The 17647-nt window shown below is 38.6% G+C and overlaps 1 protein-coding gene across 1 annotated transcript in view; it reads right to left on the bottom strand.

The window, feature by feature from the left end:
• The window catches only part of col9a1a (collagen, type IX, alpha 1a), a 28117-nt gene extending 11991 nt beyond the window's left edge, over positions 1 to 16126 (bottom strand). The window contains exons 1-23 of the mRNA XM_039776631.1: positions 15933 to 16126; positions 14970 to 15044; positions 14084 to 14122; positions 13917 to 13979; positions 10094 to 10147; positions 9868 to 9903; positions 9436 to 9459; positions 7619 to 7672; positions 7264 to 7317; positions 7078 to 7110; positions 5964 to 6020; positions 5818 to 5871; positions 5650 to 5703; positions 5466 to 5519; positions 4699 to 4752; positions 4561 to 4614; positions 4265 to 4318; positions 3958 to 4011; positions 3720 to 3773; positions 3586 to 3630; positions 3391 to 3444; positions 3075 to 3128; positions 1830 to 1883 (exon numbers count right to left, since the gene is read on the bottom strand). Coding sequence (XP_039632565.1) covers positions 1830 to 1883; positions 3075 to 3128; positions 3391 to 3444; positions 3586 to 3630; positions 3720 to 3773; positions 3958 to 4011; positions 4265 to 4318; positions 4561 to 4614; positions 4699 to 4752; positions 5466 to 5519; positions 5650 to 5703; positions 5818 to 5871; positions 5964 to 6020; positions 7078 to 7110; positions 7264 to 7317; positions 7619 to 7672; positions 9436 to 9459; positions 9868 to 9903; positions 10094 to 10147; positions 13917 to 13979; positions 14084 to 14122; positions 14970 to 15044; positions 15933 to 16007 — 1203 coding nt within the window. The 5' untranslated portion in view covers positions 16008 to 16126. The remainder of the gene's footprint in view (positions 1 to 1829; positions 1884 to 3074; positions 3129 to 3390; positions 3445 to 3585; positions 3631 to 3719; positions 3774 to 3957; positions 4012 to 4264; positions 4319 to 4560; positions 4615 to 4698; positions 4753 to 5465; positions 5520 to 5649; positions 5704 to 5817; positions 5872 to 5963; positions 6021 to 7077; positions 7111 to 7263; positions 7318 to 7618; positions 7673 to 9435; positions 9460 to 9867; positions 9904 to 10093; positions 10148 to 13916; positions 13980 to 14083; positions 14123 to 14969; positions 15045 to 15932) is intronic.
• Between the last annotated feature and the right edge of the window lie 1521 nt (positions 16127 to 17647).

Genomic DNA, 17647 nt, shown 5'->3' with positions numbered 1-17647 from the left:
CAATACCAAATACGGGCTGTCTGATGTTATTCCCCTTTTCTGCTTTAAATACAAAATAACGGTGAAATTTTCACCCAACGTTGAGGTCATAATAATGAATTGTTAGCTATGGTTTCACTGAAGACCAGAGTGTTGGGCGAACAAGGGCGAGTGTTGTGTAAGAATCATGAAGTGTTATAATGTGTGTACATGTGCATGGTAGTATATAGTTCTTTATAACTTTATCTGACCTTAATGTTGCCTTTTCTTGCAACACTGTTAAGTAACAATCATAACTTCTTCACAGTCACAGTGACAATTATCATTTACTACATTCACGTTTGTGAAACCAACAGGGAAAGAAAGCTGGTGTTTGCGGTCTTAAGATATACAATTTTCTTACACAATCATGTGTCAGGATTGATGTCTGCAGGTGTAACTGAAAGTTTGAGAAATCTTTATATCTAGCAAAGGATCATACTTACTCAATGTAAAATTGAGATTAGCTGTTTCCAGTCCATACAGCCCTTGTTTTTAAGGGTATTACAGTAAATAATGACATTTGTCTTGGCTTCATGAACATCATGAAGTATCACTAGTCTTTTGTTGATGCCTTTTTATTTGATATAATAAAGAAAAGTAATGCACACCAATGGAAGTAGACTAGACCACACACCTTCTTCAAAATCAACAATGTTTAATTGATTTGTTGATTTTTCTTACTTTTTTCTTTCAACATAACATAAACCATAATTTAACAGAGATGTTTGACTTAATGTTTGGAGTACCACAGGGTTCTGTACTGGGGCCACGCTCTTTCTGAGAGATTTTTGAGATTTTTCTTTGCACCAAATTAGGGTTAAACCTATTGTTCTTTATTTGTTCTGGAAATTGAAGGATGTACTTAAAACGCTGATATGTAGCAAACAGTATGCACCTGTGACTGATGATTTAATAGGCTATATATGGCACTATTCATTTAATACCGAGCATTAACATGTGGTTTTATCTATTACATACAGCATATACTCTGAAGACTTTCTAGTAAATGTAAGGAAACGCAACCCTAATTAATTTCTCTGTTAAAAGCCATAAATGTATTTGCTTTTAAAAAATGTTTTAAAAGCAATTACATTTATTTTATTTTTTACTGTCTATAATATAATGACTTACTTATTTATATTTAATATTATGCTATTTAAGTTTCTCTTTTTATGGAAAATGTTATTTCGAATCAGAAGTGTTCTGTTTATTCAAAATGAACAAAAGGCAAACTAACATAGTTTTTAATATAGTTAATGTTTTTATCTAGACTCCGACTTGATAAAAAAAGAAGCAGCTTTATATATTCACACTTGGTTTTAAAATGCATCTGAAATGAAAGCTTCTTTTCATGCAGAGCATCTCCTCTTCTAATTATGTTCTCCTTTAAGTTGCCTCTTTTTCTTTGTCTTGCTCGCTATCCACCATAATTATTGTGTGTATTATAATGTGTTACTGCCACAGGAAGTTGGGAATCGATCTTGCCTCGCTCAAACTAAACTTTGACCTGTGACATACAAACACACCCCAAACTTCCTATTCTGGTCTGACCTCTCCCTAATTCTGTACACATCACAACAAACTGTTGGGATAATCACACTGTACACTGTTTGACTCTTTCTCACTTTGTTCTCCTGGGAACCACACTTTATTATCTGTGTTTCCAGCTGATGTTGAAGGTTCATCTTTCTCCCGCTTTTAATGCAGCAAAAACAAATGTAGTCTGAAGAAACTTGGTGAGATGTATCGTTAAGGTGTTGGATGACATTTTATCCCTGATATTAGACAGCCTCTCTCTCAGGTCTTACCCTGGGTCCTGGTGATCCTAGAGGCCCGTCAGGCCCTCTCTCTCCTCTTGCACCCTAAAAAAGAGAGAAAAGAAAAGGTAAAATCTGGATATAGAAAGCACAGATAGAGGCCTAAATGCCTAATAGAACAATGGAAAGAAATATTTTGTTTAGCTTTACAATAACAATAGCAATAACAATAGACAAAAGATGATGTAAGAGAATTGGATTGGGTTTGGATGAAAGGATGAGGTTTGAGGGGCAAACTGTTACGGATTACGGGATGAAGGGATGAAGGAAAGGAGAATGTTTCTTTTGTTGTGTGGCATCAACATAAAATGCCGGAAAATGTAAAGAAGTATTTTGCGATTTTGAGCTGCTAATGCTGTTTGACTTTTTTGATCATTTTCATACAAGTAAAACATTGTTTTCTTCCATATTAAATAGTAATCAGTAATGTAATAATTAATTGTTGACATTAACCAGGAAATTATTTTAAAAACAGCTTCGCCACATTACGAGCAACTGTAAGTATGTTTTATGGCTTTTATCTGGCAGTTTTTATGTCACACTGTTTTCTGTGCTAGGTGTGCTAAATTTCGTTCTGTGGCAGTTATAGGCATCATAATTTGTAACTCCGTTCATATTGTATGTATTAGATGATGCAGAAATGTAAAAAAACTGCAATATGCATGATGTAAAACACTGAACTGTGCAGCAGACTGTACGTGTTCTGGTTGATGTTCAGGAGGGGTAAAAATTGATTAAACGAAGGTGCAGTACTTTTTTCACTGATCTGGTTGATCCTCCTGCTTAAGTCGGTTTTACTTTCAATCTTGGAAATGAAAGATAAATGATGTGATTGAATCTGACTCAGCCTTCACTTTGGCCCTTCAGAAAAATGTTGTGCATGGTCTTAGAAACCTCCTTCAATCAGACTTTGACCAGGTTTACACAGGCTATAATATGCAACCTTTTGACATTCAATAATGACAACTAACTGCAACGAGTATCAGTCTGTCTGTGCATTTTATTTGACAATCTGCCTGTGATTTAATTTTTTTTGGGAGGCTTGTGCCATGTCCTGTGAGTGTGCCATGTTTGGGCTACTGGACACAGAGATCTGCTTTGGAGGCTTTTGGGATGGGTGACAAGTGCTGGGGCAGGAAGTGAAAGAAAAGAAGTGGGACTCTTATAATATTTCCTGTCTCAGGGAGAAAACTGTCTCTCTCAGCTTTAAGTGAAATGTAGCTGCAGCTGACTCACTGGTCCTCCTCTGGGTCCGACAGGTCCCACCTCTCCCTGCTCGCCACGCTCGCCCTGGAAACAAATAAGACATCAAATAATTTCAGTCAGTGGCATCGGCTTTTGTCTTGTACTTCAAGAAAAGCTTTGTTGATTATTTTATGAGTTGAGGACAATTCTCACAGTCAGTTCTTAAAATACCTCAAACCAGTTAAGTGGTTGGTGTTTCTCAGGTAGTTTAATGTGCTTTTACATACTAACTCCGAGGCTCTTGTTTTACAATTAAATGAACTTTATTGTAACACAAAAGGTGTGTTTGAACTTGCTTCAAACTTACTTGTTTCCCTGGAGACCCCATCACTCCTACAACACCTGGATCACCTGTGTTACCCTGGTGACAAAAAGAGAAAAACAGTGCTGTGTATTTTATTTTGAAATCTACAATCTGGCCATCAGTAATAGTAGTAATAGTAGTAGTAGTAGTGGAAATATCCGTTATTTATAGTGTTACTAAATAAAATTGTAATCATACCACTGGACCACTGACTCCTTTATGGCCATAAGCGCCTGGCAAACCCTACATGAAGAAAATTATATCAAACATCAACAAATCTCACGCTGTTAATGATGAATCAGAGAAGCTTTGTGGTCAGAGGTCGCACTTACAGGAAGTCCTTGTAGGCCAGCATCACCTGGAGCCCCATTTTTCCCTGAAAGACCCTAAAAAAACACAGAAACAAACTGTCAGGGTGGGCGCAAGTTCTTTTTAATGACTTGTCTTTAGATTTAGATGGAGGACTTTCTATCTAAAAGCACACTTCACAATCAAAACTTGTTTTGCAGCTAAAAATCACTTTCACACACTTCTGTAAAAATGTAAAATAAAAGTAGATAGTATAGTTACCGCTGATCCTGGCAGCCCGGGTATTCCCTCACGACCATCTGGACCAGGGAGGCCCTGTTGACCAGATACATGAAAGGGTTATCGTAGATAATTACACAAATACGTCTGTCTTTAAATGAAGGAACCACTTCGAACAAACAGAGGTAGAAAAGTATATGACTTTCAAACAAAAATAAGATGTGTTGGCTGGATCACCACATTCATATGGTTGCATTATGAAAGATATAGGTATAACGCAGCAGGACAGTAGTTAGGTTGGAAGAGGGATATATTTATTGATTGATTGATAAGATGAAGAGGTGCTCACAGGCTCTCCTTTTGGCCCTGGCACTCCTCGGATTCCAGATGGACCCCGATTGCCCTTTAAATAAAACAAAGAAGGAAACAGAAACAAGTTAAATTTATAACACATACTAAAGGAAACATTGGACAGAGAAACAAAAGGACCAGTGACATTAAAAACAAGTATTTTCATTAAGTCTGTTGATTTATTTCCAAGATTTTAAGACAACAAAAACTGGTACACAAATCATAAGTTTACAGCTGCTAAATTGTGTCACTGTTGTTTTATTTGGTCTGGTTTGTGTATCTGAAAGATCTTACCTGCACTCCCGCTGGCCCGGGCTCACCTATGGCTCCTCTTTGACCCATATCACCCTAAAAAAAATTTCATATTATCAGTATTTATGTCTATATAACAAGAAGGGGGTCAACAGAGGTGAGACAAAGATGCAGACTTACTGGATGTCCCTGGATTCCCTGAGGACCTCCATCACCAGGTTTCCCACGAGGTCCCTGTTTGTGGAGACGGGAAATCGTTGTGGTCAGTAAAAGTTGAATCAATTCAAGAATTTTTAACATATTTAAATTATAAAATGTACTCAGGACAGCACTCCTACACTCAGAAATAGAAGTACCCTTTTGTACCTAAAAGGGTACAAAATCTTGTAGCAGAAGAGGTACCCTTTTGAAAGACAATTGTGTACCCTTCTTTTTTATTTTGTACCCTCAGATTAGTCAAAAGGTACATTTCTGGCCTATTAAAAAAAGTGTACCTGTAAGTACAGAAAAGATCTTGTCTCATACCTCCATTTTTGAGTGTGTATTGATACTTTTTCAATTTTACACGCTGAGGAAGTGCCCGAAATAAAAAAGTATCAATTGGACTGCTGTTCTTTCGCATTTCCTTAGGTTTTAATGCGCTCTGACTATATTTTGTGACTGCATGGTTGCATTCTTTTAATGAGCTTTTATTTTGAAATGTCTTTGTTGGCAGTTTGGTAGGTCAGCCATCAAGTGTCTTGTCCTGATGGGATAATTGGTAGTCAGCCATTTTGTGGAGTGTGTATATATATATATATATATATATATATATATATATATAGCTGTGTTTTTATTTACTCAGTAAACATCTCTCGTGGGTTTAAACATAATGGACATTTCTTTAATTTTTGTTTTACGACTCGATGAGACTCGTCTGCAGTGTGTTTGACTGTGTGACCTCTTACCCTGTCGCCTTTGGAGCCAATTATTCCTTGGAGGCCTCTTGGTCCACCTGGGCCCTAAAATTACTCAGCGGACAGAGGAGAAGAGACAGAAATGTCCCATGTTAATATGTTTGACTCGCTTGAAGCATGTCGAGAGAACTTTTATTGTGACAGCGAGTTGAGAGAGAATGGTGAAATAGTTTACTGGTAGTCCTTGAGATCCAACTTCACCCAGGGGCCCTTGTTCACCCTCCTCTCCCTGAAAGAAAACCGTAAGTTTTGTCATCCTGTTATATTATTATATTATATTATTCAAAAGCTGCAGAGAAAACACAGACTTATATAGCAGCTGCACAGTGTGAAAGGATGTTACCTTGTGTCCTTGTCTTCCAGGCTCACCAGATTCACCTTTAACTCCTTTGTGGCCCTACAGACAGACAGGTAGGAACATGTGCAGTTACATTTATCTATAAAAAAAGCGAGAGAAAACAATAGCAGCATCAGTGACATTTTACTCACTTTCATGCCGGGGAGACCGGGATGTCCATTGAGACCAGCAGGGCAGGCGTTGGGACACTGAAAAACACAACAGCCTATTTGAGGTCATGGAAGAGCCCTGCCACCAGGGGGCTCCACTGTCCAGTGACCCCCTGAGCTAGCAGTAAGAGCAAATTAACAAATGTATTTGTTTTGCGTCTTTACAACAAATTGATCACTGATAATTATGATTTTTTTTTCTAAAAGGCAGTGATGGTGAGATGAAGCCTTGTGAGGCGTTAAAGCTTTCCAGAAAAATAGTTCATTTCTCGAGGCTTCATATGCTCACAATACCACCGGTTGGTCAGAGACAGTAAAACAGGCAGATATCCCTGGAAATCCAGAATTCTCACGAGAGCACAATTTTAATTTGCTCAGCGAGTCACTCTGGCATTGAGTAATGATGCTCATTAACTATGCCCTTGTAGCCGAGCTGCACCAATCACATCAGTGTATCTGATATAGGCGGGCCAGAGGTATAGGCGGGCCAGAGGCGAGCTAAACAGATGACGACAGTTTAGTCTACCAGTTAGCTCCGCTGGTAGCTAAACGTATGCGGCTCTGGATACGTCACCCTGTGTATTGTTGTGATTGGTCGTAGTGTTATCCAATTGCGTGCAGTGAGATTTTCAAACGCATGCTTGGTGCCGCCCCTCGAGTTGGGCCATTTTCATTACTCAGACCCTTAATCTTTCGGATTTGGGTCTGGATTTCCAGGCTAGATCGGTGATGCTGTTTTGCCCTCATTGTTCTCCGTGAAGTTTGCTGGAAGTTATGTACTGTAGCGTTTTATGTGCAGTGAGCACAATAGCCTTTTAAATGCTACATTGCTTGAATAAGGAAATAACTGGCGTAACAGGCAAACCAGCTTTAAAAATGACATCTATCCTTTTTAAATAAGTGCTGTGCGGTCAGTCCAATTCATGACGATGTGCATAAATAGTGGTTCATGTGGATTTGAAACTTGAAAGTGTTAAATTGAGAATGGAATTTGGTGTGGCGGTGGTAGAGTCCCCCTCGCAGACCCATCTGCCGGGCTAAAGCAGTCAACCTAGTGGAAACACTGTAAATGAATCTACTTTGAGATCAAACTTACCAGGTCCTCGCCTTGATACACGCCTGGAGGACCCTAGAAGAAAAACACAATGTGTGTTGAGCCTAAATAAACTTTTCTTCTCCATTCCGACCTTTACATTAATGCATCTAATGGTTCTCATCGAGAGCTGCCCCTGCCACCATGAAAGTAAAATAATATTTATGTTACAGAAGCTGTGATATTTACCCGCGGCCCAGCAACACCAGGAAGACCCACTTGACCTCTCTTTCCTCTCGCTCCCTGTGAGAGATTAAAGAGTCTTTATTAATGTGGGCAATAATCTTAAATCGTAATGCAGCATCAACAGCTACCATTATCAACAAGGCCACAAGGAATCTGTGGACACAGAATTATTTTTAAATTATAAAAAATTTTTTTTTTTTTTTTTCAGCAGTAAAAATGTAAAATGTATCTGTGTTCTTTTTTTTTGCTGAAGTTCTCAGGACATCTAGAAACATAGTTATTGCTAATTTTTGTTTACTTGAATAAATATAAACAAAGATGACAAACTTTACATAATTAAAATGATAAGTGTACTCACAGGTGCTCCAACTTTGCCCAGTTCACCTGGTAGCCCGTCTGTACCGGGAAGACCCTGTTAACAAACACACTTTGCAATAAAGCCTCTGACACTGTAGCAAATGTATCCTTGGTACCTATGCATATTATATTTTTTTCAGATTCAGACACTTTTTAATCTCAATGGGCCGTTCATTTGCAGTTTCCAAGTCCATACAGTCGATCCAACAAACACTCACCAAACAATAGTTAAAAATGTTTGTTTTTTTAAACGTTAAAGAGGAAGGAAACATGTTGTAAGAGATCCAGTTTGTCATCTATAAGGAAGACCACTATATCTTTTGTGATTTTTTCAAAAATCTTCATAACCAGAGATGTAACCAGGATTTTATTAAGCATGTAATACTCGTCCATGTGCTGTGTGCTGTGACTAATAAATACAGCCATATTCAGTGGTGGAAGATCATTTTAGATCTTTTACTTAAGTAAAAGTAGCAATGCTGCATGATAGAAATCAAGTAAAAGTCCTGCATTCAAAATATTTACTATTAATGTCACAGCCCAAACACAACCCTGAGGAAACGTATTACTATTGTTATGTCTATAGAAGCTTTAAAGGTCCAATGTGTGGGAATTTCTCCCATCTAGCATTGAGATCATATATCGCAATCAACTCTCTCGCGCCACGCAGTTCAAAAGTACATATTACGGTTAGCATGGTAACCTTCACGCTTCAAAAAGGGCCGGAAAGCGACGATTCCCATTAGCAGCACCGGTGAGTTTATCATGTGACAGCAAAAACGCGAAAGGCGGAGCAGTATGTTCTGTATGTCCCTTACCAGCTAACGTATTTCAAGATGGCGCATGAATTTGGAGGGTCTACCCCAGAGACAGTATATAAGAATGGACCAACAGATCCCGTGTCTCTGGACGGAGACCAGTGAAGGCTATTAGAAGCACTTTCCCGGTGCTGGCTGAGCGTTACTACGCAGCCTCTAACTGAGCTCGAAGACGTAGATGTGACGTGAGCAACCTGTCTGAAAGTGTGAAGTCTTCTGGTAGCTGTGCCGAGAGAAATCTCAATCATTCCCAATCTTACAGAGACGGAGAGAGTAGGTATATGTAAGGAGATAACATAGGCACAGGCTAATTATTGCTAACTAACATGCTAGTTAACATTAGTAATTAAACCTAAACAGCTCATTTAAGTCGAAACTGCCTGCGAGCTTCTCCTGTACTATACGGTAATTCCTCTACTATGTGACACAATCGTTAGCCTATTTTTACAAAAGCGTCTGCTACGGAGCCATAACGTGAGGTACAAGGTAATGGAGCCTTTTATACATTGTCGTGTTTTTTTAAGAAATAAACAACGGACAAATAGAGTCTTTAAACGCTTCAGATGTGAAGTTATTCACTGCCAAAATGACGTCAAAATGAATGGCAGTCAATGGAATGCTAACGGGAGGTGATCGTATTGTAGCATCAAAATGGCGCCATAGGAGGTTCAAGTTCTGAAGCGAAGCTTACCCCCTTGGTCTACCCCAGTTCATGCAAACGCAAATGTAAAATTTCAAGCCAAAAGGAATACTTGGAATGGATGGTGGTGGTAAATATTCATGAAAAAGGACGAGTTTGTGAACAGGCAACACAGATTTTGATAATGAACAACTAAAAATGTTACACACAGGGACTTTAACTTTAGTCGTGGATTTGAAATTACAGAAATTTACGCTCAAAATATAATCAACAAATAAATAATGATTTATTTTTACAGGATTAATGTTGCATGCAGTTACCAGCATAGTGTATAAAGTGTGATATTGTGTCTATACTCACATCCAGCCCATCAGGTCCTTCACCCTGTGAGAGAGAAATCATTCATTGACAGCGTCAGACTGAGACTGATCAAACCTAGATATACATGTATTATTATTTAAACTGCAGCTGTAATAACATAGTGTATAAGTAGTGTTAGTGGTTGCATAAGATGAACAAAATAGACTTATATAGTCAGCAGTATTACAACATTATACACAGATTTATGTAACAAAGACTTCTTTTTACAGATCATATCAGTTCTTTACTGAGCAGTTTATTATCAATACACATTATATTATTGTGCATTTGATCCTTAACTATGTATCCTAACACCTAAGTAGCTAATATTAACACAACTCTGTGGATGAAGTTCAGTACAGAATCTGCGCTACTGATCAATTTAATCTGGGTATTGTTAAAACATAAATATAAAGCTAATATATAACTTACAGGCTCTCCAGCAGGCCCACGTGGCCCAGAATCTCCCTGAAAACAAACAAGAGCAGAAATGTTCAATCTGACATAAAACATATTGTAGTACAACAGGAAAGAACAGCATATGTGCTTATAGGTTGGCCAAAAGATTTAGCCAGCAGCTCAGCCGACAGAGTCAGAATTAGCGCTAACATTTCAACAGAAAGATTAATATAATAAAATGTTGCGATAATAAACTTACTTTTGGTCCTTTTGGGCCCACTGGGCCTGTATCTCCAGGAGGTCCAACAGGTCCCTACAAAGATGACACATCATCATTTACAAAACATCCAACCCATTATGATGTAAACAAATAAACTAATAACTAACTGATAACATTAAGTTATGTGTCTTACAAAACATATGCTAATGTCTACTATATTAAAGAATAAGGGATCTTTGCCTTCAGAGGATCACTTCAGTTAAATTACATAACTCATTGCGCCTTATTGTTATTGTCACTCTATATATTTGCACTCAGTGGTGTAGTCTACGTGATACGCAGGTGTACGCACTATACCCACTAAGAAAGCTCCAGGATTTCCATATACCCACTTAAAAATGCCCAATGACATGCAACAACATACTTTACATTATATTTTTGATATATTTTGAATTGTAAATGGTAAATTGGTGCATAAAAGTGTATCCAAATACAGGAAATTAAGTCGTTGATGCTCAAAACTTCCCTTGGGGAGGACACCCAGACCCCCCACTATGATATGGCCCCCCTCCCCCAAAGGCAGATTCTGGCATATGTATATATATATATATACAGTACAGTATACCCACTACAATACATTAGACTGTTTGCACTCTTCCCACTTTGTATCGCTACTGCTGCACAGCAATTTCCCTCGGGATATATCTTATCATCACAAGGGTTAAAACCAAACAACCAAACATCAGGGACCGAGTGGGAATGATGAGGTCACCATTAAACTGAACTGGCATGTCATCAGCAAATTATAGGACAACTTCTGTTTATCACAACTTGGGTGCTATTTTCGTAGTTTCGGCCTTTTTGTTTCTGTCGGTTTTGATTATTGTACTCATCAAATTAATTTCTGGGGACACTGCAATAAACAGGCTACAACAAAGCCATGGGGCAAGAAGGACAAATAATCACACAGGTTGTTAACAAGCCAACAGTTTAGCCAGATTATCTAAACCACTTATTTTAGGGTTCTTCTACCCGACTTGAAGCTGACAGATCCTGAATGTATTGGGTTTTGGGTCATGTTCCGGTAAAGCTTCAGGCTTTGGTCGGGTTCTGTTGGTTTATGTTCAAATGTAATTTTATAAGAAAATGTCTCTCTTTCTCTCTCTCACTGAGGCAATCCTCTGTGTCCATGTGTCGCAATTATAGAATGTGAAGTACAAAGACCGTGAGTGTAACTGTAATGGGAAACTACCAATCAGTAATGAAAGTAATTAAAGGAAATATATAGCTCTTGTCTCAGGTTGGCTTTGGGTTTAGCAACAGCAGTAAGGTTTAGTTGGGTCTGGTCTTAAAGACCTGGGTATGGGCCTGGTTCAGGTCTCAGTTTGTACTTTCCTTGCTAATTAACCATAAAAATCTCATGCACAAAGAACATTATTAATCATTCCAAGTTACGCCACAAAATGGTGTGTGTATAATGGAAACCGGTCAGTCTGTAAACTGGGATGGATGTTTACCACTGTTTGGCTAACCTGGAGGTTTCATTACAACATGTCTGACGGTTCTTATCCCCAGATCTCTGCATTTAATTTGTTAAGAAGAATGTCATAATTACTGATTTAAATGATGGCCAAAAACTATGAAAATAAGTCATAAACAAGAAAACAGAATAATCCTCTTAAACCAAGACATGAATGATTGGAATGATGCTTCTAATAAACTTATGAAACCTTCCTTTGCCTGCGTTCATATATGGGACAAATGTGAAATCTGGGAACACAAGCTGGATAGGGAGATAGATCGTTATCTTTGGGATAACCCATAATTCACAAATGCTCCACCAACTCTAGGCACTGTCTCAATTTAAGATCATCCACAGACTTCATTACGCAAAAACAAAGTTACATCAAACGCCAAACTGAAGAAGCCACTCTTCTCTTCTCCACAGTTATGTCCTAAATTAACTCCATTTTGGACTATTGTATTCCACATTTGATCGAATATGTTGCATACAGTAATGGAACCTGACCCATTTCTGGTGGTGCTTTGAGTCTCTGATCAGTTTTCCCTGCTCAAAAACTGCACTCATCGTAAAACTTTCTCACTTAGAGAGACTACGGTTCTCGCTAATAAGCAAACTGAAACAGTTTAACAGGATTTGGCATCCCTTTCTCCAATACATTGATAACTTTGGAGTGACATGATGTGAAGTCTGGGGAGGAAGGGTGGGATAAGGCCATAGTTGTGTACATGTCTTTAAATGACTCTCCTCCCCCAAAAAACGCCCACATAAGTCCTTTGTCACCTCTCAAGAAGTCACCTCCTGAGATCGATTATGCTGTCAGACACTTTAATAACAATTTGAGTATTTTTTTTAAAAACAATCACTTTTAGTGGAAAATCAAGGGTGCATAATGGCCCTATCAGGTTGCATTGCAGCTTGGTTCGCGCTGGCCGGGTCACTGCGTTCTCGCTCAATACTGGACCAATCTCAAACATCAGTCTATTAGACACAAATGTATGGGGTGATGGGGTCCAGGTTGAAAAAAAAACTAAATTACCCTTTAACTTTACGGAACAAAAGGAGCTACGCCACGTTCCGGTCACGTGCGTAACCGAATGTGAATAAACGTCTGATTGTAACCCAAACCACAATCTTTTTCTAAACATAACCAAGTAGTTTTTTGTGCCTAAACATAACCAAACAACCGTTTCACAATGTCAACGACGTGTTTAAAACCGCAACCGTTACATTCTCTGGGCATAAAACGTTCGTAAAACGTGGGTCGTATTATCAGGTAGGAATAAAACAACCCATATCATCGTATAGTTTGGATTACTTGTTGGTTTGTTTGTTTTGTCTCTAACTCTAAAGCAAGGCCAATTTTGTAACACTGAATTTTTTCTGACTGCTTCCTCGATGAAAAGATTTAAACACAAAAAATTTGATATCAGTAGGAGGCGCGGCCTTCCTTCCATTAGCTCCGCCCCTCATCTGCCTCCTCCATAAATATCCCTCAAAAAAACGCTCCACCTGCTCAAAGGAATCAGCAAGCAAAGGGAATCAAACATACCTTAAACTAAAGAATCAATCAATGATAACAAAAAGTGGAAACCCAAAAAAAGCATACCCCTCAGATAGCATGGTAGATCATGCCATGTGGATTTCTCCTTTCACACCCAAAACACAACAATCTTCTCACTGCTTTGCATTCTGGTCTATGTTATGTTACTGTATAGTGTACAAACTCTCTCTATCTCTTCCCTCAAAGCGTGCTTGTGCAAGCTGGGTACAATTTATCGTGCTTATTCTCAGTTTCAGTCCACATTAAGCTCTGAATCTGCTCGTCTGTTCTCAGCACCGTCACCACAGCCAGACAGCAAACACACTGAGTCCATTCTGCACCACCTTTCCCTGCATACGGTTCTCTCCTGTCAGCCGTCCCTGGGCAGCCGATCCCCCCTCTGCACACCCCTCCACCTCACACAAAAAGACCCCTGTTTCTGTCAGGAAGCCACTCGAGACTCTCCCCTAAATAGCCAGATTGATTTAACCAAGGAATATGTTTTTTTTCACTCAGTGGAAGCTAAGACAAACTTGCTCACACAGCAGCAGATCTGAATAGCTCAGATCTTACAGAGTTTCAATACATCCTCTTGTTGGAGAGTTCAACCTGCAGGGAAGAAAAAGACTCTCATCCACTGGATTTGAAGCAGCTGGTGGATTCAAAATTCAACAGAACCTTTTGTTCAGCACTTTCTTGAGAAGAGACGAGCCTCGAAAATGTGTCTGGTGGATGAACACTCGACCAGCCACATGCCGAAACCTACCAGTCTGTGCCTAACATGTTGTTTCACTTACATCCGCGCCTGGAAGGCCTGCAGCTCCAGGAACTCCGTCTTTGCCGTTATCACCATCAGCGCCCTGGAAGCAAAAGTCCACTTGACTTAACGCTGTTGATTTGGGTACAAAGTCAGCATCCATTACACATTTCTGCATGTGAAAGGTGAAATTAAAAGCCCACTCACTGGTCCGCCGGTCACTGTGGAGTCTTCTCCTCTGTCGCCCTGAAGATACATGAAGAACATGTGTTCAGATGAGGATATTCATTTCCAATTTTTCTTAATCCATTAACGGAAAATCTCTTTATTTTCACATGATTATTTAGTTGTTGCACAGGGCGTTGAGGACACTTGGGTCAAGTCCCTTTGTATATTTTTCTGGGAATTTGGGGTTTTTTCTACAAATTCTACAATTTAAATAACCTGATTCCAATATTTTTAGACTCAACATTTTTTGATTTTTTCAAATGGTTCAGGATATTCCCCACTGAAATTGTATCCCTAGATGTGCAAAGAGGGATTTGAAGCAGCATTTAAACATTAATGTTGAGGGGGAGAATGCAGAAAACAGAATTGAACAACTAACTTTTTGTTTTTGGTTCATTGGGGGGAGGGGGGACTTGAACTCATGATCTTAGTAATCCTGGCTGTTACATATTCAGGGACCAAGAAAAACAGCCCTTTTTTCTGTGTGATCTTGATACTTATTTGAGTTTGTTGGGTAGGGTTTTGGAAGAATTTCATACACTTGAAGGAGTTGTAGAATGTTTTTAAGCCCCATAGTGCTGCAGGAAACCAATTGTATTATAACATGAAAATGACCTTACTGTAGTTTAAATAACAGCTGCTCTGTTACAGCTTTTTGCCCACTCATTAACACTTTTTGGGAGTGTAACATCCCTGTAAGTCGACAGGATGAAGTCATGTAACCTTTTTATTTCCAAAGGACTTCATTGTTAAAACTCCTCGTGCCAAACAATGAACAACCTGCTTTACTGAGCTGATTAACCCGGACGTAGCAGCTTCGAACGCCATCTGAAAACTGAATTTTACGACTGAAACAGCGACTCACATCAATGCCGTCCACTCCGGGCACGCCTGCTGGTCCGGGCGGCCCCGGGGGGCCTCTGGGACCGACCGGGCCCCTCTGTAAAACAAACACACACACAAAAAAATCATTTTTTTTCTCACTGAAATTCATCTTTAAATATCATCCCATGCTGCGGCTGCTGGAGGTGGTGGTGGTGTGAAGGGCAGCTCACACAGAGTCTCATTGTTAGGATGATGTGAGGGGAAAGGTCATGAAATGAAACCTGGTTTCTTATTATCGTCCCATTATGCCGCCTAAGTAACCGCATGTGTTCGGGTGACTGCTGCTGACTGGACCTTATTGGTGCCAGGTGTGTGCACGGGAACCCAGTTTGGATCAGTTTTAGATCAACTTCGTAAAATAATTGAAGTCGTTTGTCGTTGTTTTTGAATGCATGTATTTAAACATTTTGCTGGAAAAAAACACCCTTAATTTACCCAATTTCAACAATCACCTGCCCCATACTGAATTTATAAATAGCTCAAACAATAACAATGTGTAGTCAGATACTAAGAAAATGAAATACTAAAACCATAAATTGTTTAGTATATAGTTAAGAATATTTGAGTCCCTAGAAAAAGTACTAATACAGCAACACACACACACTGAGTTCTCATAGAGATAATGTGGTGAAAAATCTGTGCTAAAAGTATAGTGAAGTCTACTCATTACTGAGAGACACAAATAAACTTAAAGTGCCAATAAAAATATACAATATGATACCATAAGAGATTCTAATTAATATCACATAAAGTTTACTTATAAACTTACTTTTAAGGACCACACAGACACCTCTAATTCTGTATTTAGTATATTATAAGGATACATAGAAAATACATAACTGTTAAGTGTACATTAACTTCTCTATAAATGCCTATAGGACCTTGTATCTATAGGAATGTTTAATGGAATGTACTAGTGAAAGAAAGAGCACCTATTTCTCACCTGAGCCGAGCAAATCAGCACGATTTGCAGTAAAATCGCCAGCAGAGACAATCGACCGATCCTGGAGAGAGCCATGGTCTTCCCAGGGCCAAGGAAGACGCTAAAAGTCCTTTTTTCCCAGATTAGACGGGGCTCACGGACGGTCCACCTGTCAGTCTCCCCCCTGACTGAAACCCCACCGCCTGCTGGAAGGGGAGGACGTTAGAAAGTCCTGATTATTCATGAGAAGCCGAGGCTCCGCTGCAGGAGGAGGAGGAGGAGGAGGAGGAGGAGGGTACCTCTGCACAAACAGGGTGGAGTGTACTTACCTTTACTTTGAAATTAAATCAAGTTTGATGTTGATGATTCATGTCAGTACAGAGGAAATTGACCATGACAGAACATTGTTTGATACTGTTCTTTACCTGGCTTCAGGATGTAAACCTTAGTTTTTTTGTAAAACATATTTTTGCTGTTTAAATGTTTAGAATAGGGAGTTAAAGTTAAAAGAGGGCTGGGGAGTTCATATTCAATAGTACAATTAAGCGTTTGTCACATATTCAGTCATTGTAAGTTTATTTTTTAGAATTCTAGCTGATCCAAGAGGCTTTTTAAAGACTTTATTTAGCTTAAGAGGTGGGGGGTTTTCTCAACACAGAAAGGAACATTTCATCCTTCAGTTTATCACAAACATTCAACATCAACACATCTGGTGATATATGGTGTCAAAGCCCCATGGGAGCTTTAGTTCAGACAAGATCACAGAGCTGTTTCTAAGTCAAGTCTCAAGTTGGAGGGAAAGTCCAAGTCGGTCAAGCCCAAAGCAAACTGGCCATTAGATGACGCATTATTTGAAGCTGTGTTAAAAGTCATTTCTGTGACCATGTCCTTTTATTGCGTAGGACTAAAAGTTAAAGAGACTGCCCTTCCTTTTTTAAATTTTACCAGGTTAAAACTTTAGACTTAAATGTTTATTTCGAAAGAGCTCAAGTCCACGTCTGAACTCAAATGTTTCAGCTTTGCAAATAATCATTATGCCTTTGTTAAAACGAGAAAGGTGGATGTTAAATAAATATAATTTTAGTTCATTTAAGAGACAAGGGTCTAAGAAGAGAGAATGTAGCCTAGGTTGTTAGCAGTGGTGGAAAGTGGAAAGTGGAAAGTAAAATAAAGAAATAATAAGAGGTATTATAAAACTAAAATAGGGTATAATGTAGTAAACTGTAGTATAACATGATAGATAGATAGATAGATAGATAGATAGATAGATAGATAGATAGATAGATAGATAGAGAGATAGATAGATAGATAGATAGATAGATAGATAGATAGATAGATAGATAGATAGATAGATAGATGAATAGATAGATAGATAGATAGATAGATAGAGAGATAGATAGATAGATAGATAGATGGATAGATAGATAGATAGATATATAGATAGAGAGATAGATAGATAGATAGATAGATAGATAGATAGATGGATAGATAGATAGATAGATAGATAGATAGATAGAGAGATAGATAGATAGATGGATAGATAGATAGATCGATAGATAGATAGATAGATAGATAGATAGATAGATAGATAGATAGATAGATAGATAGATAGATAGATAGATAGATAGATAGATAGATACCTTATTTATCCTGATGGAAATTTTAGGCATCCAGTAGACAACCATAACACAACAAACACACATACACACACATATATCTCACATACATAACAATCA

Source organism: Perca fluviatilis, chromosome 1, assembly GCF_010015445.1.
Source record: "Perca fluviatilis chromosome 1, GENO_Pfluv_1.0, whole genome shotgun sequence".
NCBI lineage: Eukaryota > Metazoa > Chordata > Actinopteri > Perciformes > Percidae > Perca > Perca fluviatilis.
Note: the sequence above shows the minus strand (reverse complement) of the source record. Positions and strands in the feature narration are given on the sequence as shown.